Source organism: Leucoraja erinacea, chromosome 8 (genome assembly GCF_028641065.1).
Source record: "Leucoraja erinacea ecotype New England chromosome 8, Leri_hhj_1, whole genome shotgun sequence".
Lineage (NCBI taxonomy): Eukaryota > Metazoa > Chordata > Chondrichthyes > Rajiformes > Rajidae > Leucoraja > Leucoraja erinaceus.
In genome coordinates, this window is record NC_073384.1 from 13,932,183 (window position 1) to 13,958,490 (window position 26,308).

At 46.4% G+C, this 26,308-nt stretch overlaps 1 protein-coding gene across 1 annotated transcript in view; it reads left to right on the forward strand.

Moving 5' to 3' along the window:
* Positions 1-26,308, forward strand: part of syne1b (spectrin repeat containing, nuclear envelope 1b) — a 386,581-nt gene that overhangs the window by 305,978 nt on the left and 54,295 nt on the right. Inside the window, 2 exon segments of the mRNA XM_055638842.1 lie at positions 3,115-3,273; positions 6,497-6,663. Of these exon segments, the coding sequence (XP_055494817.1) occupies positions 3,115-3,273; positions 6,497-6,663 (326 nt within the window).

The window sequence follows — 26,308 nt, forward strand, 5'->3', positions numbered from 1 at the left end:
AATGTTGCGATTTGACCAAGTACATTGCCCAACTCATATGGTGAAAGTTGTGGGATATGCTGGAATTCAAGACTAACGGTTGATGTAGGTAGCTGCTGTGAGTATACTTGATGAGTTGCCACTCCGTTTCCTCTGGGGTTACATATTAGTATGCATGCATAAAAATTTGAACTTCCTGTAAAGCATTTTGTACATCGTATGTGATTCGGCTTATAGTGCCTCGGTTTTTATAAATTTGTACGTGCATTTAATTTTAATGAGAATTTCATCCATAATTGATTTGAAATGTCTACAGTTCTGATGGTAGACGGTCTTTATGATAAATATATCAAATTACAATTTAGAAGGATTGTGTCAAGTTAACCTTCAGTACGAGGCATAACTTTGGTCATTTAAACATCAAAGTGATTTTTTTTAATGGAAGTTCAAACACGTTTTTGGTTGTGTTGTAACATTTGGTGAAGTAGGAATCTGTTTTTCTGCACTCGCTTCCAATGATATTCCTTATGATCCCACATTTTCAATCAGAGGGTGGTGGGTACGTGGAACCAGCAGCCAGAGGAGATACTTGAGGCAGATGCTATAGCAGCATTTAATGGACACTTGGGCTGATGCATGGATGGGAAAGGTTTAAAGGGATATGGGCCACACAGAGGCAATTAGGACTAGTTAAGATGGGGATTCTTGATTGGCAAGGAGAGGTGGGGCAAAGGGCCGGATTCCATACAGTGTGACTCTATATCGGGCCACACAGTGGTGGAGTTGCTGCCTTACAGTGCCAGAGACCCGGTTCGATCCCGACTGCAGGTTCTGCCTGTACGGAGTTTATACATTCTTCCTGTGAACGCATGGGTTTTCTCCGGGTGCTCCGGTTTCCTCCCACATCCCCAAAAAATGCGAGTGTATATAGATTAATTGGCATCCGCAAATTAACTCCAGTGTGTAGGATAGGACTAGTGTATGGATGATCGTTGGTGGGCTGGGCTGAAGGGCCTGTTTACAAGCTGTATCTCTAAAATAAAATTGTAACATCAATTCAGATTTTCCCGCCCTGTTTAATTCAAAATAAATTCTTAGATTTCCTCTCATCAACAAAAAGAATTTATTGCAAATGAATAGGTTCTACGGTATTTCTCCTGTATTGATTATAAAATACTCAGTACATTAAAGTGTACTTGGCGGTTTTTGCATTCGGACAGTTAATAGCACCAAAGGGCACGGAGGTTATTGCAGAGAGCTCCCTTGGGAGGTTTCGGCAAGTTGGCTTCCGTTGCTCTGACAAGTCGTCAAAAAATGATGCAGAGGGCATCTCGTGTGGTGGTATCAGGAATGAGGGATTCCAACAATGAGGAGGGACCAGAGACACTGGGATTCTTCTTTTAAAACAAAGGGTAAGGCTAAATGAGATTTAATGGGGTGCCACAGTGTAAGAATAAGGGGTCGGCCATTTAGGACTGAGATGAGGAAAAACCTTTGTCACCCAGAGCGTTGTGAATCTGTGGAATTCTCTGCTGCAGAAGGCAGTGGAGGCCAATTCACTGGATGTTTTCAAGAGAGAGTTAGACATGGCTCTTAGGGCTAATGGAATCAAGGTATATGGGGAGAATGCAGGAACGGGGTACTGATTTCGGATGATCAGCCATGATCATATTGAATGGCGGTGCTGGCTCGAAGGGCCGAATGGCCTACTCCTGCACCTATTGTCTATGTTTCTATGAATTCATAATTGTCAAAAGCTCTGATAAAGGAAGAAGGTTCTGTCAACAGAGGGAGATCAGTGACCAGAGGACAGGAGTGCAAGACAATTGTAAAACATTCTAAAGTGGATAAGGAGAGCAATATTTTACATGAAAGACTTGAGGAGATGAAATGTAATTCTTAAAAGATTTGTGGGTGCATAGTTCTACAGTTTCAGGAGGGATATATATGTACTTAAAACAGAAATACTTTCAGGGCTGTGGGCAAAGGAGATAGATACAAAGTGCTGGAGTAACACAGCGGGTCAGGCAGCATCTCTGGAGAAAAAGGATGGGTGATGTTTTGGGTCGGGACCCGAAATGTCACCCGTCCTTTTTCTACAGAGACGCTGCCTGACCCGCTGAGTTACTCTGGCACTTTGTGTCTATCTTCGGTATAAACCGACATCTGCAGTCTGAACAAGGGTTTCGGCTTGAAACGTTGCCTATTTGTTTCGCTCCATAGATGCTGCCTCACCCTCTGAGTTTCTCCAGCATTTTTGTCTACCTTCGATTTTCTAGCATCTGCAGTTCCTTCTCAAACATCTGCAGTTCCTTTCTAGACGTTTTGTGGGGAAAGGGGGATGTGGAGTGGTTCCAACTGGATAGATCTTTCAAATAGTTAATACTAGTCATGTAGTTAAATATTTACATTGGCGGATCAGGTATTGATCAAGCACACTGGCTAATCCTAGATTTTTTAGTTGAATAGGGATGTGTCCATAGAGAAAATCAGAAACTATATTTCTTCATGTTCCTAACCAATGGTTGTGGTAAGCTTCTCGCCACAAAGTACCCAGCCTCTTACAGCCAAAGTTTAGTTTAGTTGAGAGACACAGCGCGGAAACAGGCCCGTCTGCCCACCGAGTCCGCTCCGGGCAGTGATGTCTTACACACCCTAGGGACAATTTTCATTTATACCAAGCCAATTAACCTTCAAACCTGTACGTCTTTGGAGTGTGGGAGGAAACAGGAACTGCCCGGAGAAAATCCATGCAGGTCACGGGGAGAACATACAAATAAACACATGTAGTCGGGATCGAACCCGGGTCTCTGGCGCTGTCAGTCAGCAATTCTACTGCTGTGCCACTGTGCTGCCCTGTGTGTCTGTGGTTGGCCCAGTTGGGTTTTAGTGCAAAAAAACCCAAAAAACGTGGCAAGTTGTCAAACAAAAATTGCAAGGGAGGAGTTGAGCTTTTAATTTAGTAATGCAATTTGTTTGTGGTCATGGATATGGGCAGACTCTGGTGTTATTTCAGTGTTGAATTGTCTCCCATTAGCAAAATGTTGCATGGGTAACGATGTTGATATTTAATGCACCTTTGTGCCTTTCTGCTCTGTTTCTGATCTTCCTCCTTCTCCTGCTGTAAATCTCCAGGTCTCGTCGCGCAGACAGCTGGTGACGGAGAAGCTCAACGAGTGGGCACTGTTTAATGAGAAGAACAAGGAGCTGTGCGAGTGGTTGACTCAAATGGAGAGCAAAGTGACGCAGAACGGGGACATCAGCATCGAGGAGACGATCGACAAACTGCAGAAGGTAAATTCTGAAAATCTGCCGGTCATATTTTTAAACCCTGGATAGATTGGATGTTTCCACCAGTGGAAGGGTCTTGGACCAGAGGTCGTAGCCTCAGAATTAAAGGACGTTCCTATAGGAAGGAGATGAGAAGGGATTTCTTTCATCAGAGGGTGGTGAATCTGTGGAATTCATTGCCACAGAAGGCTGTGGAGGCCAGGTCAAAGGGTATTTTTAAAGCGGAGATAGGCAGATTCTTGCTTCGTACAGGTATCAGGGGCTATGGGGAGAAGGAAGAATTGGGTTAAGAGGGAAAGATAGATCAGCCATGATTGAATGGCGGAGTAGACTTGATGGGCTGAATGGCCTAATTCTGCTCCTATCACTTATGAACTGATGAACACATAATACATAGGCAACAATTTTCCACTTGTAGGTGCAGAGTTACAGCAATCATTGAGTGATTTATCAGAGATGGACAAATTAGGTGAAGTGAGCATATGATCCAAATGATCGGCCACCTTTAAGCTTAATGTTGGTGCTGCGTCCCCTGTTTAGCATTTAAGTAATATGTCTTAATGCAAGGATGCATTATCTTATCATGTGGCAGACCAAGCTCTATAAAGTTAGAAAGATGTTCTGGCTCTAAACAAGATACTGTTATGAAAAGGAGGAAATGGGTCAGTGTGTGATATGTGTGGCGTGTGTCATATATGCAAAAATAATGTCACTGTGCAGTTGCATACATGACAGATCAACCACCATTGGACCATTAAAGCACCGTTGGTGTTTTGGAGATGCATTGTCACACTGCGCTAGAACAGATCCTTTGGCTTACCATGTCCATGCCGACCATCAAGTAACTATCTATGCTAACCTTCCAGCAACTTGGTCTGTAGCCTACCATGCACTGCCGACTCAAGTGCTCATCTATATCATTATTTAGATAGTTCTCAAATGTTCTAGATCAGGGGTCGGTAACCTGCGGCCCCCGGGCTGAATGCGACCTGTAACCCAAAATCACCGGCCCGCAGGCGTATTTTTTTCCCCGTAATTATCCGGCCCACATACTTCCGTCATCTCCGGTACCTCCTGAGGCTGCGGCACCCAGGCGCTGTGACGCAAGGACGAAAGGAGGCCTGCACTGGCAGCCGCAATGGTGGAGCCGCCTTCTGTGTTTGGGCTTTACTGTCGGGATCGGGGTTGTCAATAGGCAGGGTACGAGTGAGTGTGAGTATTTGAGCCACTGTCTTCAGAACAGAGCCAAGGCAATGGTCCGTTGGTAACCATGTTTGTGGTTACTAGGCCCGTAACTAGGGGGCAGTGCTCCGGGTGGCGTCCTCGAAGGGGCGGGATCCATGTGAACATGTGATATGATGCCTGCCATCCGGGGCAGGATCCATGTGTTCACGCGATAGAGACCACACCTGGAGTATTGTGTACAGTTTTGGTCTCCAAATCTGAGAAAGGACATTATTGCCATATAGGGAGTGCAGAGAAGGTTCACCAGACTGATTCCTGGGATGTCAGGACTGTCTTATGAAGAAAGACTGGATAGACTTGGTTTATACTCGCTAGAATTTAGGAGATTGAGAGGGGATCTTATAGAAACTTACAAAATTCTTAAGGGGTTGGACAGGCTAGATGCAGGAAGATTGTTCCCGATGTTGGGGAAGTCCAGGACAAGAGGTCACAGCTTAAGGATAAGGGGGAAATCCTTTAAAACCGAGATGAGAAGAACCTTTTTCACACAGAGAGTGGTGAATCTCTGGAACTCTCTGTCGCAGAGGGTAGTTGAGGCCAGTTCATTGGCTGTATTTAAGAGGGAGTTAGATGTGGCCCTTGTGGCTAAGGGGATCAGAGGATATGGAGAGAAGGCAGGTACGGGATACTGAGTTGGATGATCAGCCATGATCATATTGAATGGCGGTGCAGGCTCGAAGGGCCGAATGGCCTACTCCTGCACCTAGTTTCTATGTTTCTATGTGGCCCGCCATCCGCTCACAGACATGCCACCCGGCCCCGATGCAGAACCAGGTTACCGACCCCGGTTCTAGATGAATATCTTTCTTCCCATTTTGTTAGCAAAATTAACATGTTGGCTGTAGAACGGCCTTTATCGGGAGCTGCTTTAATATTGCGATATAGAAGATCCCATTTAGCTCATCAGGCTCGTTCAACAGTCCCATTCTCCAGCTCTCCCCACAATGTTTTTCCCTCAATACCTTTCTCAATCCATTTTTTGTTAAAGCCATGTTCAATTCTGCTGCAACCACCCATAGAGTCAGTGTGGAAACACGCCCATCGGCACAACTTGCCCACGTCAACCAACATATCCCATCTACAATAATCCCATATCCCTCGAAAACTATCCTTTTCACGTACCTGTCTAAATGTTTCTTAAACGTTGCCTGTCAGGAAGTGCACTCCACATTTTAATATTTTGGTGCAAGAAGCACTGTTTCCTCGTGTTGTCTCTGGTTTACTTGCCGATAGCTTTAAATCTGTGTCCTTGGCTTCTGAGGCCTTCCATCAAGTGGAACCATTTATGTTTGTTTTGCTTGGTAAATGGAAGAGAAAAGGCCAAGGAGTGGGAACTAAGGGAGAACCTGGTTGCATTCCTCACTGGAGGTTGTTGGGAAAAGCAACATGAGTGACTAGGGCCCAATATTTTTTTGGGAATTCACATTAATTTTCCCTTCGACATGTATCCAGTTGAACGTTGTTTTATTGTCGCCAGTCTGATGAAGGTCCCGACCCAAAACAACCTCTGTCCACTTCCTCCACACATTAGTTTAGTTTAAAGATACAGCCTGGAAACGGGCCCTTTGGCCCAACGTGTCCACGCCAACTATCACATTAGTTCTATGTTATCTCACTCTCCCATCCACTCAATACACACTAAGGGCAATTTAAAGAGGCCAATTAACCTACAAACCCGAACGTCTTTGGAATGTGGGAGGAAATCAAAGCACGCTGAGAAAACCCATGCAGTCACAGGGGGAACGTGCAAACTCCACACAAACAGCACCCTGGGTCGGGATCGAACCCGGGTTTCTGGCGCTGCGAGGCAGCAGTTCTACCACAGTGCTGCCCACAATGCTGCCTGATCCACCGAGTTCCTCCAGCACTTTGTGTTTTGCTCAAGATTCCAACATCTGCAGTTCCTTGTGGCTCTGCCGGCTTATGGATTGCCATCAGTGGAATGCAAACCTGTAACATGGCTCGCTCTCCCTGTCCACAGGATTATCAGGAGGAGGTCACAGCAGCAGCAGAGAACAAGGTGCAGCTGCAACAGATGGGCCAGAGACTGGTCCGAGCAAGTCACGAGAACAAAGCGACCGAGATAGAATATAAACTGGGCAAGATTGATGACCGGTGGCAGCATCTGCTGGACCTCATCGGCGCCAGGTAAGAGACAGACAACATCGATCAGATGGGCATGGCGCTAGAGAAGTGGCTTATGAAACATACCAAGCCTAAAGCACTAAGTTCTGAAGTAAATCAGCAGGCCTGGCAGCATCTCTGTAGAACAGTGGTTCTTAACCTGGGGGCCGTGATCCCCTATGGGGGTCGTTCGGGGCTGTGGGGGGGTCATGAAGGGGACACAAATAACATATCAATTTATTGAGCCCATGTTTAGGAACCTAACAAAAGTACATGCCACATACAGTATTTTGTTCGCGTATGCGCGTACTGGTGCCAAAAAGGTTAAGAACCACTGCTGTAGAACGTGGATAGGTGATGATTCAGGTCCGAACCTCCCTCAGATGCTGCCTTACCTACTGAGCTACACCAGCACTTTGTGTTCTTTATGTAAACCAGCATCTGCACTTCCTTGTGTCTAAACCCAATGCCCTGTTTGCCAGTGTTTGCATGGCAGTGACGCTGAATGCACTGAAACTCTGTTAATCTGACATGCTCTGACCTTGGGTGGTGTTGGGCAGCAGGTTTTCCTCGAAACAGAAGTAGTAAGTGTGTGGAAAGGGAGAAGTGGAACCAGGAGGCTGGGGAGTGGAAAGGGAGCTCTGGGATGTGCAGCCAGGAAGCCTGAAGCTGAACCACCCAGCTTCTCCAAGCTGCAGTGGATTTTCAGTGCTACTGTAATAACCATCACTTCAGCTAAGATTTGACCATTACTTCAGCTAAGATTTTGACATGGGTCAATATCTCCACAAATCTGTTACTTTGTGCTCTGGTGTACAATAATATAAAACATGAATAGCATAATACATTTCATGTACAACTTGTTGTTTTAAATTTAGTAGTAAAAAAAAAAGTGACAAAAGCAAGAAAAAGAGAGAAAGAGAATATTAAATGCAGTAGTGATATTGATAGTTCATGAAAAAGTAAAGAGAAAGAGCCCTTAAAGCTATAACGCCTGAGAGAGAAAACATAAAGGAGAGATGAAACAAGAAAAAAAAAGGGATAGAGAGAGAAAAAAAAAAGAAAATTATTGTTTTTCTTTCTGCTCTGGTGAAGGGAATCCTGAGCAGTTTGTCTCACAGGATTCACCTGGTGCACTTGATGTGAGCATCAGGTCTAGTCCACACTGGCAGCTATTGGCCTCCTGTTGCCCCTCTATCACAGGCGGGCAGAGAAACACAAATGCAGGAGGTTAGGCTCCGCTCCGGTCTGAGCTTAAGGTCTGTTCAGTTTGGGTTGCCACATCACAAAAGGATATGAGACGGGTAAATCTGGAACGTTCCATTTTGCGGACCATGGATTCTGGGCGTTGCTTTGACTTTTGAAGGCCAAGGTCGACATTTGGCGCCAATTTTCATCCAGGGTCTTGGAGCAAAGGAGGATAACTGGTGTTGAGGAGTTTGGTAAATGTACTCTCAGCCTACTTTGGAGTATGGGACATACCTCATGAGTTAGAATATGGCTAACTTATATGAGGTATGTTAGTTAGCCTCATATAACTCATAAGAGGCTAACTACCTCATCTGAGTTAGCCATACTCTTAACTTGCATGAGATATGGGTATGCCTTGTACTTCTTTATAAACTAAGATTAATGAGGTGAGTCCCACTTGTCCTCGCCTTCCACCCTACCAGCTGTCACATACAACAAATAATCCTCTGACATTTTCGGCACCTCCAACAGGATCCCACCACCGGCCACATCTTCCTATCTCCTCCCCTTTCGGCTTTCAGCAGAGACTGCTCCCTCCATAACTCCCTGGTCAATTCGTCCCTTCCCACCCAAACCACACCCTCTCCTGGAACTTTCTCTTGCAACCGCAGGAAATGCTACACTTGTCGCTTTACCTCCCCCCTTGATTCCATTCAAGGTCCCAAGCAGTCTTTCCAGGTGCGACAGAGGTTCACCTGCACCTCCTCCAACCTCATCTATTGCATTCGCTGCTCTAGATGTCAGCTGCTCTACATCGGTGAGACCAATCGTAGGCTTGGTGATAGCTTCGCCCAACACCTCCGCTCGGTTCGCAATAACCAACCTGATCTCCCAGTGGCTCAGCACTTCAACTCCCCCTCCCATTCTGAATCCGACCTTTCTGTCCTAGGCCTCCTCCATGGCCAGAGTGAGTCCCACTGTAAATTGGAGGAGCAGCACCTCATATTTTGCTTGGGTAGTTTACACCCCAGCGGTATGAACATTGACTTCTCCAATTTCAGTTAGTCCCTGCTTTCTCCTCCTTTCCACTCCCCTTCCCAGCTCTCCCACAGCCCACTGTCTCCGCCTCTTCCTTTCTTCTTCCCGCCCCCCCCCCCACCCCCACATCAGTCTGAAGAATGGTCTCAACCTGAAACGTCGCCTATTTCCTTCACTCCATAGATGCTGCCTCACCCGCTGAGTTTCTCCAGCAATTTTGTCTACCTATGATTAATGAGGTTGAATTTACAAACAGCCATTTCGACAAAACAATATTTCCTTCTCTCAGGATAGCAATGCACCTGCAGCACCAGTGATTAGTACTGGTGTCGGGGGTTATGGGGAAAGGCAGGAGAATGGGGTTGTAAGGAAGGATAGATCAGCCATGATGAATGACGGAGAGACTTGATGGGCCGAATGGCCTAATTCTGCTTCTATAATTTATGAACCAGTAGGGGTTTTGCAACAGTTGGATAATTTTGCAATTAATTTACCTGATATTTTTATTATTGCCCTCAGCATAAAAAACGATACTGAATTTGCCTTTTGTCAAAATTGAGAACGTAAGCACCTACATTCTGCACCAGTGACTGTACTCCACCGTGAAAGATTTTATTATTTGAATTAACCTACCATTTCCTGAAAGGGGCATTGGTACACTGATATAAAAAGTATTGAATATTGTTCATTGTAAGTTGGTAAAATGATTCCTTTGTTCATGAGCAAAATGGCCACAGCGCTGGGCGCAGTCAACAAGTGCCCGAGATTTCCGTCATCGGAAGAGTCTGACTGCAGCTGAGCTCTGCAGAGAAAACTTTTGATTTCCTTTTTCGAATGTTGAAGAAATAATTTGCTACCAAGCAGTAACTCAGCTGGTAAGATCTTGAGCAGCTGCGGGGGAAGCATCTCCTTTTGTGGCGTTACAAAGGGCCCTGTGCTATCCTCTAATGATCCAGGCACATTTTCTTCCTCTTAAATTTCTGATCTTCTTTAGAACCAGCTGTTCAGGACAAGCTCATCTGTTTATGAGTGATAGGAGCAGAATTGGGCCACTCGGCCCATCAAGCCTACTCTGCCTTTCAATCCTGGTTGATCTATCCCTCTCAACCGCAATCTCCAGCCTTCTTCCCATAACCCCCGACGCCTATGCCAATCAAGAATCTTATCTAAGGTACACAAAAATGCTGGAGAAACTCGGGCCGAAACGTTGCCTATTTCCTTCGCTCCATAGATGCTGCTGCAGCCGCTGAGTTTCTCCAGCATTTTTGTCTACCTTCGATTTTCCAGCATCTGCAGTTCCTTCTTAAACACAAGAATCTTATCTATCTCTGCCTTAAAAATATCCACTGACTTCGCCTCCACAGCCACCAGTGGCAGGCGTGTGGGATTGTCTGCCGCCAAGGTGCTTGCAGCATGTAGAAGGGGTTGTTGTGAGGGGGAGGAGGAGGGAAGATGTGTGAGGTTGGGTAAAAAAACAAGGGAGTGCATATACCAATGTACTAGGACCCTGGAGCATCTAAAATGAAGGTTTGGTGAAACTCGTCGGAATCGGGAGTTGGACCAGGATGATGTTAAACTGGAAAGGGAGCGGAAAAGATTTATGAGGCTCTTTCCAGGACTCAACTATAGGGACAGTTGAACAGACGAGGACTTTATTCCTTGAAGCGCAGCGGGATGAGGGATGAACCTTTGGAGATGTATAAGATAATGAGAGGAATAAATAAGGTAATTCAGTATTCAAGAGAGAGTTAGATATAGCTCGTAGGGCCAACGGAATCAAGGGGTATGGAAAGGAAGCAGGAACAGGGTACTGATTTTGGATGATCAGCCATGGTCATATTGAATGGAGGTTCTGGCTCGAGGGCCAGAATGGTCTACTCTTGCATCTATCTTCTATGTTTTTCTATGTAAATGCACAGAATCTTTTACCAGTGTAGGGGACTCAAGAACCAGAGGACATTTAAGACGAGGGGGGAAGGATTTAATAGGAAGCCGAGGGGTAACTTTTTTACACAATGGGGGTAGGTATATGGAACGAGCTGCGGGAGGAGGTAGTTGAGGCAGGTAATATCGCAATGTGTTAAAAAACATTTGGACAGGTAGGTTTGAGGGATATCGGCCAAATGCAGGCCGATAGGAATAATGTAGATGGGACATGTTGGTCAGCATGGGCAAGTTAGGCCGAAGGGCCTATTTCCACACAGTAAGACTCTATAACTGAATGTTGTCCTTGATGCTGTGATAGCCATAGTAGAACTGAGCTAAATTCCAACAGTGTCTTTGACTGGATGCTTTATCATAGTTGTCCCCAATTTTTCCATTCATGGCACTTAACCCTATTATAATTCTGTGTAGGATTCGTTTTAGTTTAGAGATGCAGCATGTAAACAGCTCCTTCGGCCGACTGATACCGTGCAGATCAATGATCATCTGTACACTAAAGACTCTGTCCCACTTTCCCAAGTTACTCACGAACTCTCCCGAGTTTGCCCCTTGATTCAAACTCGGGGAATGTCGGGGAGCGAGCTCGTAGGAGCACGATGGAGTCCGTAGATATTTCGTAGCGGCTTGTAATGCCAGCTGTAGGGACTCTGGGCATCAGGTAAGTCGGGATGTTTTTTCAACATGTTGAAAAATGTCCACGAGTTCAAAGAAATAGCCCCGAGTACCTACGAACGGCTATTATAGTAATTCTCCGAGTTCGAATGGAGGGGAAAACTCGGGAGAGTTCGTGAGTAACTCGGGAATGTGGGACAGGACCTTAACTCTGTAATCCCAGTTTCACAAGCTACACAATGGGGCAATTTCCAGAAGCCAATTAACCTACAAACCACGTCTTTGGAGTGTGGGAGGAAACTGGAGACCAGGAAATAACTCGCGTGGTCACAGGTAGAATGTGCAAAAAGCACCCGTAGGGTTGAGCGCGGGTCAGTGTCGCTGCAAGCTCTACTGCTGTGCCACTGTGCCGCTCATTGTTTGTGTTTAGAACGTTAATTAAAAGTGTGTTGGGATATTAATATTATCCAGTTGTTGGGAAACTCCCAGGTGTCAGATGATTAAAGTATAATTGTATCGGGGAATTGTAGGTTTATCTGGTCAAACTGTTGCTTTGCTCGCAGAGTGGTGGTTGGGTGGTTGAAGATGGTTTGATAAAGGCCGGAAATATGTTTACATGCCAACTGAAGCATCCTGGCAGCACGATGTCTCATAGCTCCAATTCATTTCCTGTTGCTGTATGATAGTTTCAGAGATAGCACAGCATTTGAGACAATGTTTTTCTTTGAAGTTAGACTGAGTAAAATCAGCTTGTCATCATTATGACTTAGACTTTGTCTGAGAACTCCTCTAACAGCCCCGAAAAAAGTGCAGTTGATGTTCCTGATGTTGGGGAAGTCCAGAACTAGGTCTCACAGTTTAAGGATAAGAGGAAAGTCTTTTAGGACCGAGATGAGAAAATCATTTTTTACACAGAGAGTCGTGAATCTGTGGAATTCTCTGCCCCAGAAGGTAGTTGAGGCCAGTTCATTGGCTATATTTAAGAGGGATGTGGCCCTTGTGGCTAAAGGGATCAGGGGGTATGAAGAGAAGGCAGGGATGGGATACTGAGTTGGATGATCAGCCATGATCATATCGAATGGCGGTGCAGGCTTGAAAGGGCCGAATGACCTACTGCTGCACCTATTTTCTATGTTTCTAAGTTTCCACCTCGGAGTGCACCATAAAAACCCTCACAGGTGGATTGTGGCTGTGATTAAGAGCGCCCTGGAGAGGAAAAGACTACAAAAAGTAGTAAACACTGCCCAGTCCATCATCGGCTGTGACCTTACTTCCATTGAGGGAATTTATCGCAGTCGCTGCCTCAAAAAGGCTGGCAGTATCATCAAAGACCCACACCATCCTGGCCACACACTCATCTCCCTGCTACCTTCAGGTAGAAGGTACAGGAGCCTGCAACAACCAGGTTCAGGAATAGCTACTTCCCCACAGCCATCAGGTTATTAAACCTGGCTCGGACAAAACTCTGATTATTAATAACCACTTTCTGTTATTTGCACTTTACCAGTTTGTTTATTCATGTGTGTGTATATTTATATCATGGTACATGGACACATTTATCTGTTTTGTAGTAAATGCCTACTATTTTCTGTGTGCTTAAGCAAATCAAGAATTTCATTGTCCTATACAGGGACACACGACAATAAACTCACTTGAACTTGAACTTGAACTTGAACTTGAACCCGTTCCTTTTGTACAGGTCACCCCTACCCCAGAAGAGATCCCAGTAGTCTATAAAGCTAAATCCTTGCTCCCTGCACCAGCCCCCCATTCAGATCCCTTATCTCCCTGTTCGTGCCCTCACTAGCACGAGGTACTGGAAGCAATCCAGCGATAACCACCTTGGAAGTCCTGCTTTTCAGCCTTCTTCCTAACTCTCTAACCTCACGTTGCAGAACCTCCTTCCTCTTCTTCCCGATGTCGTTTGTGTCCGATTGTTCACCATCCCTCTCGAGGATGTTCTGAAGTTGGTCTGTGATATCTTTAACCCTGGCACCAGGGAGGCAACAGACCATCCTTGAGTGTCGGCTGCCGCCACAGAATCTCCAGTCCGTACCTCGGACAATGCAGTCACCCACCACTATAGCTCTACCTGATGTCCGTCTCGCCGGTCGAGTCTCATTGCCTGGGTTGGAGCCACCGACCTGTCCACCAATTCCAATTAGCCTACAAACCGGCACGTCTTTGGAGTGTGGGAGGAAACCGGAGCACCCGGATAAAACCCACTCTGTCACAAGAAGAACCTACAAACTTCGTATGGACCGCTACCATAGTCAGAATGAACCCGGGACTCTGGCGTTTTAAGACAGTAACTCTACCGCTGCACCAATGTACCACCGTGTTAAATAGGATTGATAAATATCAGGTCCATCACGTGATAATTGCTTGAAATCGGGTCTGTGTGTGAATGTGCTGTAGACTGGCATTAACCCGAACGAGAATCAGTCTTGATTAATGTGGGTATCGGGTTATGTGGCAAAGACAGAAGAATGGGGTTGAGAGAGAAAGATAGATCAACAATGGTTGAATAGTGGAATAGACTTGATGGGCTGAATGGCCTAATTCTGCTCCTACAACTTGTGAAGTCTCTGAAGTATAACCAAGCCTGTTGTTCTGTGAGGCTAGGCAGACTTTGTGTGTGCGCGCGTGTGCTGTGTATGTGTTAGTGTGTGTGCGTGTTAGTGTGTGTGCGTACGTGTTAGTGTGTGTGCGTGTTAGTGTGCGTGTGTCTCTGTCTGTCTGTGTGTTAGTGAATGTGTGTGTGTGTGTGCGTTAGTGAATGTGTGTGTGTCTGTCTGTGTTAGTGAATGTGTGTGTGTGTGTGTGTGTGTGTGTGTTAGTGAATGTGTGTGTGTGTGTGTGCTCTGTGTGTGTGTGTGTGTGTTAGTGAATGTGTGTGTGTGTGTGTGTGTTAGTGAATGTGTGTGTGTGTCTCTGTCTGTGTCTGTGTGTGTGTGTGTGTGCGCGTTAGTGTGTGTGTGTGTGTCCGTTAGGAATCTGAACAATTAAAATTCTGTTTACCTAATTAAAATTCAGGTCGTGTTTTTATTTCATTTTGAATCTGACCTTTGCACCTTGCATTCAGGTTTCTGCCTTGCTTGTGAATCGAGCAAGCGCGGGAATGAGAGGGCTATTATTTTTAGCCGCTCAAAAGATTTAGTGGCACAGACAGGAAGTTCTCTGGGTTTTTTTTTAAAATGTTGCTATTGTTACTGCACTTATTTTGTGTTGAGGCTTTCTTTAGGATGTGCCCTGTCGAGTATCCGATAAGCAGCCCAACAAATTGGTGCTGGCATTCCCGAACGGGACGGATTTGTCCCTGGTGGACCTCTGGCTCAATGGGAATGTGGGAGGGGGGGGATAAAAGAGCCTTTTGTTTGCGGTGAAGTGAAGTGTTGGATTCCAAACAGGCTGCACAGATTGTGACGCTGCAGCTGGGCCAGAGATTGGTTCTGACTCCCCAACAATGTCAGACAGCGCACCAAACCAAGCAAGTCAACTTAACCCCTTTGATGCTGGATCTTCATGGATTGCATGGTGGCGCAGTGGTAGTGTTGCTGCCTTACAGCACCCGTGACCCGGGTTCGATCCTGACTGCGGGTGCTGTCTGTACGGAGTTTGTACATCCTCCCCGTGACCGTGACAACATGTGGATTTTTGGGAAATGAGCTTCCAGTGGAAGTGTACAGGTTCATGGTAGGTTTAAAATTGGATAGGCAAAAATTGTAAAGGGAATGGAGGGTTATGTATGGTGCAGGCAGGCCATAAGGGGAATAAAAGTCAAATTTGGCAGGCCTTGTAGGCCCGAGAAGGCCTGTTTCTCCGCCTTCAATTATGGTTATTGTTATATGATCTCATGGGATTTTTCTGGGTGTACAGGATTGTAGGTTAATTGGCTTCTGTAAAAATTGTAAATTGTCCCAAGTGTGTGTAGGGTAGTCACGCCATAAGGAATAGAAGTCAAATTAGGCCATTCGTGGCCCATAAAGTCTAATCCGCCTTCAATCATGACTGATCTCAATTAGTTATTGTCACGTGTACTGAGGTACAGTGAAAACCTTTTGTTGCATGTTAACCAGTCATATGTGATTACAATCGAGCCATTTACAGTGTATAGATACATAAGGGAATAACGTTTAGTGCTAGATAAAGCCTGTAAAGTCTGATCTATCTTTCCCTCTCAACCTCATTCTCCTGCCATCTCCCGATAACCCGACAACCGTGCTAATGAAGAATCGATCCATCTCTACCTCAAAAATATCCACTGACTTGGCCTCCACCACCCTCTGACTAAAGAAGTTTCTCCTCATCTCCGTCCTAAAAGAACGTCCTTTAATTCTGAGGCTATGATCTCTAGTCCTAGACTCTCCCACTCGTGGACACATCCACTAGTATTAGCGTGTGGGGATCGCTGGTTGTCACGGACTCGGTGGGCCGAAGGGCCTGCATCCACGCTGTATCTCTAAAGTTAAACTGAGGCTGCAGGTATTTCAACTTTGAGCAAGCATCACATTGTCAGATCCTACCTAACTGGTTTAGATGCCACGTGTCAGTCGGTTTGCTGTTGTTGATGTCGTGGATTAGCCTGTTGGCCTTTTGTTTTGAAGTTGCCAGTGAATGTTTGTGAGCCATACTCTTAATATGGTCTCTGAAGCTTTTCTTTTTAAACTGGTGCGTGCTGACTGAAGCAGGGTTGGCTTGGTGTTTAAGAAGGAACTGCAGATGCTGGAGAATCAAAGGTTACACAAAAAAGCTGGAGAAACTCAGCGGGTGCAGCAGCATCTATGGAGCGAAGGAAATAGGCAACGTTTCGGGCCGAAACCCTTCTTCAGACTGAAGCAGGGTTGACTTGGTTGTTTGAGGTAATAGAGTTTTATGTCCTTTGGTCTCTGATTGCATTCCATTCCCTTGCTTGTATGGAAGACTGGAGGTAAAGATCGGCGGTTCAAAATAAGGGTCTGCTGACTTAAAACTGGTGAGGCAGGTGGGTCTCAAGTCTTCAGGACTGTTAATCCCCGGGGTGGCAGGACTGTCATATGAGGAAAGATTGTAAAGATTGGGCTTGTATTCACGGCAATTTAGAAGGATGAGAGGGAATCTTATAGAAACATATAAAATTATAAAAAGACTGGACATGCTAGATGCAGGAAAAATGTTCCCAATGTTGGGGAGAGTCCAGAACCAGGGGCCACAGTCTAAGAATAAAGGGGAGGCCATTTAAAACTGAGATGAGAAAAAACGTTTTCACCCAGATATTTGTGAATTTGTGGAATTCTCTGCCACAGAAGGCTGGGGAGGCCAAGTCACTGGATGAATTTAAAAGGGAGTTAGATAGAGCTCTTGGGGTTAGCGGATATCAAGGGATATGGGGAGAAGGCAGGCATGGGTTAGTGATTGTGGATGATCAGCCATGATCACAATGAATGGCGGTGCTGGCTCAAAGGGCCAAATGGCCTCCGCCTGCACCTATTTTCTGTTTCTATCTATTCTTCAGATTCTTCTGTCATTCACATTAAATCTGTTTCTTCGGGAAGCATTCTCTCTTTATTTCAACCTACATGACTTTAAATAAGCCATGAAATCATTATACTCTCTTGTGCATTGCCAGTTGAACCAGTATATTCACACACCTATTGTATCATCCCTGGAGCCATTCTATTAAACCGTTCTGTACCCACGCCAAAGCCTTTGGGCGCTGTGTGAAGTTTTGTGTCAGTATTAGGCCAAGAAATGTGTTGTTGCAATCAATGTTCTTTGCTTAAGCTTCTCAAAACCTGCCTCTTTGCCCAAGATTTTTGACATCTGTCTCAACATCTCTTAAGAGGTGCTATGTGATATCAAGTTGTGGTTAACATCGTTTATTTATTGCCAGCCAGCATCCACGTAGTGTAGAGATAACGAAATGCAGATGCTGTTTTACCAAAGAAAGACACAAAGTACTGGAGTAACTCAGTGGGTCAGGCAGCATCTCAGGACAACATGGATAGGATAGGTGACCTTTCAACATCCTAGGTGTCTGTGTATTTTGTCACATTTACCGAGGTAGATTGAAAAGCTTTTTTCTTGTGTGCTATCCAGTCAGCGGAAAGACTATACATGATTACAATCGAGCCGTCCACAGTGCACATATACAGGGTAAAGGGAATAACCATCGTGCAAGTTAAAGCTCATAAGTGGGCAGAACTAGGCCATTCGGCCCATTACTCCTCCATTCAATCATGGCTGATCTATCCCTCCCTCTCAACCCCTTTATCCTGCCTTCTCCCCATAACCCCTGACACCCGTACTAATCAAGAATCCATCTAATTAAAAATAGCTCGAGGGTCTCCAATGCGGTAGAGGTAACTCAGGACTGCTCTCTAGTTGGTGATAGGATGGTTCAGTTGCCTGATTACAGCTGGGAAGAAACACATGTGTCCTTGACAGCAGAAAACCATGTAGGGTTAATGTTGGTAAATCCTATCAGCATACAAGAGCTTGCATTTATTTCCTTTAATGACTTTCAACCTTTAATACCAAGTGCAGCAAGCGCTCTTACGGCAGAGGCTCAAAACTGTGGACAAAGAGGTAGATTGTGTAGAAGAAAAAAGGAGAGAGGGAGAGGGAGAAATATAGGGAGCGGGTTTCGGAAATGGAAGGATTGGAAGAGCAGAGTGTGAAGAAGGGTCTCGACCCGAAAGGTCACCCATTCCTTCTCTAGAGATGCTGCCTGTCCCGCTTTTTGTGTCTATCTTCGATCTTATAGAGGGCCGTGGGACTGTTTAATTTGGTTTAGTTTAGATACACAGCATGGGAACAGGCCCTTCATCCCACCAGTTCTGTGTACGACCTGTTCACTCACACTCTCCTACACAGTAGGGACAATTTACAATTTTACTGAAGCCAATTGGCCTACAAACCTGTATATCTTTGGAGTGTGGGAGGAAACCGGAGCATCTGGGGAAAGCCCACGTGGTCGCGGGCAGAACGTACAGACTCCGTACAGACAGCATCCGTGGTCAGGTTCGAACCCGGGTCTCTGACGCTGTAAGACTGGAGGAACGTACAGTGAGGGAGAGAAGGGCAAGGCCATGGCAGGTTTGAACAGCAGAGTTTTTATGCAGGGAAACAACACCATGCTGGACAGTGTACATCACAGAGCTGAAGTGTGAGGGATGAATGAGACTCGCAGTGAGAATGAGGGCAGTCGGCCAGGCCACACGTACTTGCTAATCTCTGCAAAATCCTCTGACCTTGCTGTGAGAGTAAGTTTGGGATCGGGTGATGGTGTAAAACTCCCACTGTTATAGCTAGAGAGCCCATTCATTCCCTCTTCCACACTTGCTGCTGTTTTAAACAAGACTGAGGTTGCTGCTTAAGAGTCTTGACGGATGTTTCAGGCTTTATATCGTAGCCGTGCCTCAAAGTTAGCCCGCAAATGTCTAGGGTCTCCCAGGTTGGAGGGGAGATCATTGCCCCTGATGATGAACACCCAAGCTGTAGTTCCATGAGCAGAAAGCAACTGCAGGTGCTGGTTTATATCGAAGATAAACATAAAAGTGCTGGAGTAACTCAGCGGGTCAGGCAGCATCTCTAGAGAAAAAAGATAGGTGACGTTTTGGGTTGGGACTCTTCTTCTTCAGAAGGTCTGAGGATATATACATGGTAAATGGTAGGGAATTGAAGAATGTAGGTGAACAGAGGGATCTGGGAATAACTGTGCACAGTTCCCTGAAAGTGGAATCTCATGTAGATAGGGTGGTAAAGAAAGCTTTTGGTGTGCTGGCCTTTATAAATCAGAGCATTGAGTATAGAAGTTGGGATGTAATGTTAAAATTGTACAAGGCATTGGTGAGGCCAATTGTGGAGCATGGTGTACAATTTTGGTCACCTAATTATAGGAAGGATGTCAACAAAATAGAGAGAGTACAGAGGAAATTTACTAGAATGTTGCCTGGGTTTCAGCAACTAAGTTACAGAGAAAGGTTGAACAAGTTAGGGCTTTATTCTTTGGAGCACAGAAGGTTAAGGGGGGACTTGATTGAGGTTTTTAAAATGATGAGAGGGATAGACAGAGTTGACGTGGAAAAGCTTTTCCCACTGAGAGTAGAGAAGATTCAAACAAGGGGACATGACATGAGAATTAAGGGACTGAAGTTTAGGGGGTAACATGAGGGGGAACTTCTTTACTCAGAGAGTGGTAGCTGTGTGGAATGAGCTTCCAGTGAAGGTGGTGGAGGCAGGTTCGTTTTTATCATTTAAAAATAAATTGGATAGTTATATGGATGGGAAGGGAATGGAGGGTTATGGTCTGAGCGCAGGTATATGGGACTAGGGGAGATTATGTGTTCGGCACGGACTAGAAGGGTCGAGATGGCCTGTTTCCGTGCTGTAATTGTTATATTATATGATAGGTCCCAACCCGATACGTCACCCATCCATTTTCTCCAAAGATGCTGCCTGACCTGCAGAGTTACTCCAGCATTTTATATCTGTCTATCTTTAGTTCTTTCACTTTATTGCGAGCTGGGCAGGGAGATTCTCGGCTACTTGGGTCCATCAGACCTCTGAACCCCGCAGCAAAGAGGGCCTCAATGATCCTGAAGTTTAACTCTGGCTGAGATTGCATTTGGTCGTTGCGGGAATAGGAGGAGAGAGATCTTGGCCATCGTCCCAGTTATTGGCAGAACACGCTGTGAGAAATTGCACAGTTGGATAAGATTGCCTAGAGAGAGAGAGAGAGACTGTCTGAAGGAACCTGATTGTGAGTGTGAAATGCGCAATGGGAAAGGCCGTGTTCTGTAGCAGGCAGTTGTGATGCTGTGTTAGAGGGAAGTGCTGGGAGAGTGGGGGCAGAGCGTGGGAGGGGTGGAGTGAGTGTGGGAGGGGTGGGTGGGGGGGAGAGGAGGGGGAGGAAAGTGGGGGAGAGAGGGGAGAGGGAGAAAGTGAGGGAGGGAGTGAGTGGGGAGAGGAGTGTGAGAGGTGAGGGAGAGAATGAATGGGGAGAGCGGGGGAGGGAGAAAAGGAGAGAATGAGGGGTGAGGGAGAGCGAATGGGGGAAGGACGGGGAGAGTGGATGGGGCGGGCGAGAGGGGGGGTGGGCAGGGAGAAAATTAGGAGGGGGGTGGGGGAAAGAATGGGGTGGAGAGTCTGGAGGGAATTGAGAGAGGGGAGGAAGGAGAATGAGAGAGAGAGAGACAGCTGCATGCTTACTGCTTGTGATTTTTTTCCCTTGCTGGCCTCCACATATCCCAGTGGAGCGACGTCATAGCTCAGGAATAGTTGAGTGCGTTTTCTTGCCGGTGGTTTAGCCGGAGTCTCGGTGCACCCTGCCTTGCAGACGTTGTGTAGACAAGCCCTCTCATGCCAAGTGGGGGCCACTGCTGGAGCCCTGTGCCTGGGGGTGGGGGGACCGAGGTAGCGGCTGGCTCCCTGCTCTGCAGGGTCGATCCTTGCTGTCTGTCACCGGCCCCACGGCCCAGGATCTTAGCCACACATGCCGATGAGCGTAAGTCCTTATTTATAAACCTGACCCTTTGCTACTCGGCCCTGCCAGTTGCCGGGACAGCTGAGACGACACCTGCCGGGAGGGAGTGTTTAGCTGGGCCGGCGTGCACAGCCTCGGGAGTTAGTTCCTCAGCCCCTCTCTCTGCAGGAGGCTACCTCGCTCCTCAGCGCCGCAGCTTCCCCGCTACAAGCAATGGCTGATTGTTGGGACGCAGACTCCAAGCTCCCCGAGTGTCACTGTGACATTACCAGGCAGGTCTTTGCTCATTCTCTTTCAGATGCCGTCTGCTGTTGCATGCAGGTCCAGTGCATGCATTGCATGGCTAACTCTGTACCTGGCCCCTCTCCACTGACTCTCAGTTTGAAGAAGGGTCTCGACCCGAAACGCCACCTATTCCTTTTCCCCAGAGGTGCAGTCTGACCCGCTGATTTACTCCAGTTTTTTTAGTCTATCCTCGCAGTTGTTGCACTCTCCAGCTTGTTGCCTTCTCTACTTTGTTGCTGCTCTGTGTTCCTCATGCTTTCTGTTTCCTCATATTTCGCATGGGGAAACTTACAACCCAGCGGTATGATAACTGATCTCTCTAACTTCAAGTAACCCTTGCTTTCCCTCTCTCGCCAACCCTCCCCCGCCCTGGTTCTCCGACTAGTTTCACTGTCCTTGATTAGTTTTACTTATTGCGTCACTCGTTGTCACCTTCCCCTCGGCCAACAATGAACCATTCTACATTTTCTTAACATCGTCTGCTTTGATCTGTCGTTTTCACGCCTTACCCTTCCATATCTCTTGACTCTCCCCTGACCCTCAGTCTGAAGAAAGGTCTCGACCCGAATCGTCACCTATTTCCTCTCTCAAGAGATGCTGCCAGTCCCGCCGAGTTACTCCAGCGTTTTGTGTCTTATCGTTCTTTTTCTGGGTTGGAAAACTTTGCTGCACTCTCTACTCCTACCTCTGATGATAGCACAAAAGGGGCAGTAAACGGCCAGCAAATTGAGGTTACAGCCTGCCAGCTGAATTGCTCGCACTCAATTTAAGAAGGAGTCACAGTGCCAGAGACCCGGGTTCGATTCTGACTCTGGGTGCTGTCTGTACGGAGTTTGTACACTCTCCCTGTGAGCTGCGTGGGTTTTCTCTGGGGAGGCTCCGGTTGCCTCCCGCACTCCAAAGATGGGCATGTTTGGAGATTAATTGGCTTCGGTAAAATTGTAAATTGTCCCAATTGTGCGGGAAAGTGCTAGTGTACGGGATGATCGCAAGTTGCCACGGGCCAGAAAACCCCAGACAAAGTGGTGGAGAAACTCGGTGGGCCGGGCAGCATCTTTGGAGAAGGTGAAGTTTCGGGTAGGGACCCTTCTCGAGAGCAGGAAAGCTGCAGGAATAACAGAAGGGGGGGGGGGGGGGGGGGGGGCGCAGTGAGAGAGGGTCTCGCAGAACTGCTGTGGGAGAGAGGAGGAGAACATCTACAAAGTGTGACTGCCTTGTGGAGATTTTGCAATGGAGCAGTAAAATGTAGAAACAAGGAACTGCAGATGCTGGTTTGTAAAAAAAAAAACCCCACTAAATGCAGGAGAAATTTGGCTGCTTCTCTGGAATACATGGATAGGTGACGTGCGAGGTCAGACTGATTGTGGTTTGGGGGGGGGGGGGGGGGGGATATATGAGGCTAGAGGAGGTGCATGTGATCCTCTCTCACACCTGGGAGGACTGCTGGGGTCCCTGGGTGGAGGTGAGGGAGAGGGGGGTGTAGGGACAGGTGTTACATCTCCTGTAGGGCAGGGGAAAGTAAGAGATGGTTTGGGTGGGAAGATATGAATGAACAAAGGAGTTGCAGAGAAAACGGTCTCTGTGGAAGGCAGGAAAAGGGTGGGGGTGGGAAGGTGTGACTGGTGGTGGGGTCACGCTGGAGGTGACAGAAATGTCGGAGGAGGATGATGTGTTGGATGCAAAGGCTGGTGGGGTGACAGGGTAAATAGGGATCGTGCGCACGCAAATGAGATTAATTTACCTTGGCCTTACGTTTGGCACAGACATTATGGGCTGAAGGGCCTGTTGTTGTGCGTTACGGTTCCATGTTCTATGAGTAGGAGAATACAATGTTCATACCATTGGGTTGCAAGCTAACCACGCGGAATATGAGGTGTTGTTCCCCCAGTCTGGAAATGAGGGTGGTGAATCTGTGGAATTCATTGCCACAGATGGCGATGGAGGCCCAGCCAATGGATATTAGCACGGGTGTCCGGGGTTATCGGCTGATGGCAGGAGAATGGGGTCGAGAGGGAAAGATAGATCGGACTTTACAGGCTCTACCTAGCACTAATGTCTCTATACACTAAATGACTCGGTGGTAATCATGTCATGTCTTTCTGCTGACTAGTTAGCACGCAACAAAAGCTTTTCACTGTACCTCGGTACACATGACAATAGACTACACTATCTAAGATCAGCCATGATTGAACGGCACAGTAGACTTGATGGGCCGAATGGCCTAATTGTTCTCCTAGCACTTATTAACTTCTGAGCAAGCCACTTCATCCTTCCTTTAGTTCATCAGTGATCTTATTCATACGCCAATTTATTAACCTCATGTCCCTTCAATTCCATTAGTATCTGAAAATCTCACTAAAATACCTCCCACACCTGTGACCACCTGTATCACTTGCCAGGCTTTGTCCTGCCCCCACCTCTTTTCCAGTTTTCTCCACCCCCACCCCCCACTATAAGTAAGCTGACCCCAAAATGCCTATCCATGTCTTCCAGAGACACTGCCTGACCCACTGCTTTACTCGAGCACCTTGCATGCTTTTTTTGTTTTTGTAAATCAGCATCTGCAGTTCTTTGTGCCTCCACAACATATTGATTAAGTGGTGTGACTTTTTCACTTCTCACTTGAATGATACAAGATTGATCCCAGGAATGAGTAGGTTAACATATGATGCGCGTTTGACGGCACTGGGCCTGTACTTGCTGGAGTATAGAGTAGATGAATGAGGGGGGGACCTCATTGAAATGTACATAATAGCGAAAGGCTTGGATAGTGGATGTGGGGAGGATGTTTCCACTAGTGTGAGTCTAGGACTAAAGGTCATAGCCTCAGAATTAAAATGTTGTTTTTGGAAGGAGATGAGGAAGAATTTCTTTAATCAAAGGGTGGTAAATATATGGAATTATTTGCCTCGTAAGGCTGTGGAGGCCAAGTCAGTGGATATATTTAAGGCAACTATATATAGATTCTTGATTAGTACGGGTGTCAGAGGTTATGGGGAGAAAGCAGGAGAATGGTGTTAGGAGAGGGCGATAGATCAGCCATGATTGAATGGTGGAATAGACGATGGGCCGAATGGCTAGATTTTACTCCCATCACTTATGATCTTATGATACAATGTTCCAGATGTTGCTTGAACGTGGGCATCTTCCAGCCCTCGCCTTTCGAGTTGGACCTTTCACTGTACCCCACAACTCAAAGCAGCGAGAGTATCTGGGAGGTAGACAAAAGTGATGGAGAAACTCAGTGGGTACAGCAGCAGCATCTATGGAGCAAAGGAAATAGGCAACGTTTCGGGCCAAAACCCTTCTTCAGAGAGTATCTGGGACCCTGGTGAAAGACTGGATAGTTGCCAGTTGGGGCGCAGTGGTAGAGTTACTGCCTTACAGCACTAGAGACCCGGGTTCGATCCTGACTATGGGTGCTGTGTGTACGGAGTTTGTTCATTGTTCCTGTGACCATGTGGGTCCTCTCCGGGTGCTCTGCTTTCCTCCCACACTCCTAATTCGTACAGGTTTGTAGGTTAATTGGCTTTTGTAACTTGTCCCTAGTGTGGAGGATAGTACTAGTGTACGGGGTGTTTGATGGTCTCAGTTTCTGCACTGCATCTCTAAAGTCTAAAGCACGTCTCCTTATCAACTTAATTTGAGGATTGAGTAATGAAACGGCTAAGGATTATAGTGGGTGAACTTGGGTGCCAATTGAGATGAAGGAAAAGTTAATGAGAAGTTGCTGAGAGATCAGTAGAGATTGGTGGGGGAGGGGTGGGTAGATAGAAAATTAAAACCTCCAACCAGAAAGAACAATTATTCCAACGTTTAATTATTTCTGCGATGGAGTTGATTGGCGGGTACATAAATCATGACCTTGTTAATTGGAGTTGATGGACACGTATATAAAGCATAAACTTGTTAAACCGTTCATTGCCTGATTAACTTGCTGTGGGGTTTCCACCACCAGGCAATTAATGCATAAATGCTGTTAAATTCATGAACCTTGTGGAAGGTCAAGGGCAAGCTGTTGTTGTGCGAAACTTGCTTGAAAGGGTGGCGTACATCAGCTCTGCCTTGAGGAGATTGCCATTCACACAACACATTTTCCTTGCTGCAAGTTATGTGAATCTTGCACACTACCGCTTTGAGTGCGTGCATCATTCACGCACTTTGTGACGATATTTTTGAGAGTGAGTCATACATAGTGTGGTGCAGCGTGAACAAAAGGCCCTTCGGCCCAACTTGCCCATGCCGACCTTTTGAGTCAGAATCTTTTTTGTTCGCTATAAAGGTGGATTTCGACAAATGCAAGATGTTGCTGAAGTTTGTTTGGACCCATTTAAGTTGCTGGTTGTTGGCATTGACAATTATTGACGCAGAGACAATAACCTGGCTGTTAAACCTGGCTGGAGATCTAACTATTCCTTTGGTTTATGTTTTATTCGCAAGAAGAAGAAGGCATTGACAATAGACAATAGGTGCAGGAGTAGGCCATTTGGCCCTTCGAGCCAGCACCGCCATTCAATGGCTGATCATCCCCAATTGGTACCTCGTTCCTGCCTTCTCCCCATATCCCCTGACTCTGCTATCTTTAAGACCCCTATCTAGCTCTCTCTTGAAAGTATCCAGAGAACCGACCTCCACCGCGCTCTGAGGCAGAGAATTCCACAAACTCACAACTCTCTGTGTGAAAAAGTGTTTCCTCGTCTCCATTCTAAATGGCTTACCCCTTATTCTTAAACTGTGGCCCCTGGTTCTGGACTCCCCCAACATTGGGAACATTTTTCCTGCCTCTAGCGTGTCCAAACCCTTAATAATCTTATATGTTTATTGAGCACATTAATAAACGACAGATGATTAAAACAAAATCAGACACTGGTACGGGTGATTAGTACGGGTGTCAGTCATGGGGAGAAGGCAGGAGAATGGGGTTGAGAGGCAAAGATAGGTCAGCCATGATTGAATAGCATAGTAGGCGACGGGCCAAATGGCTTAATACTGCTCCTATACCATATGAACTAGGCGACAAGCAAGCAAGGGCTCTACAAATCTCACTGAAGTCACCACGGTTTCATCTGGCAATCTAGTTGCAAATCTAAACTCTTGTCTCCAACTCCTGCCTCTCCATCCCGTCCTGCTGGC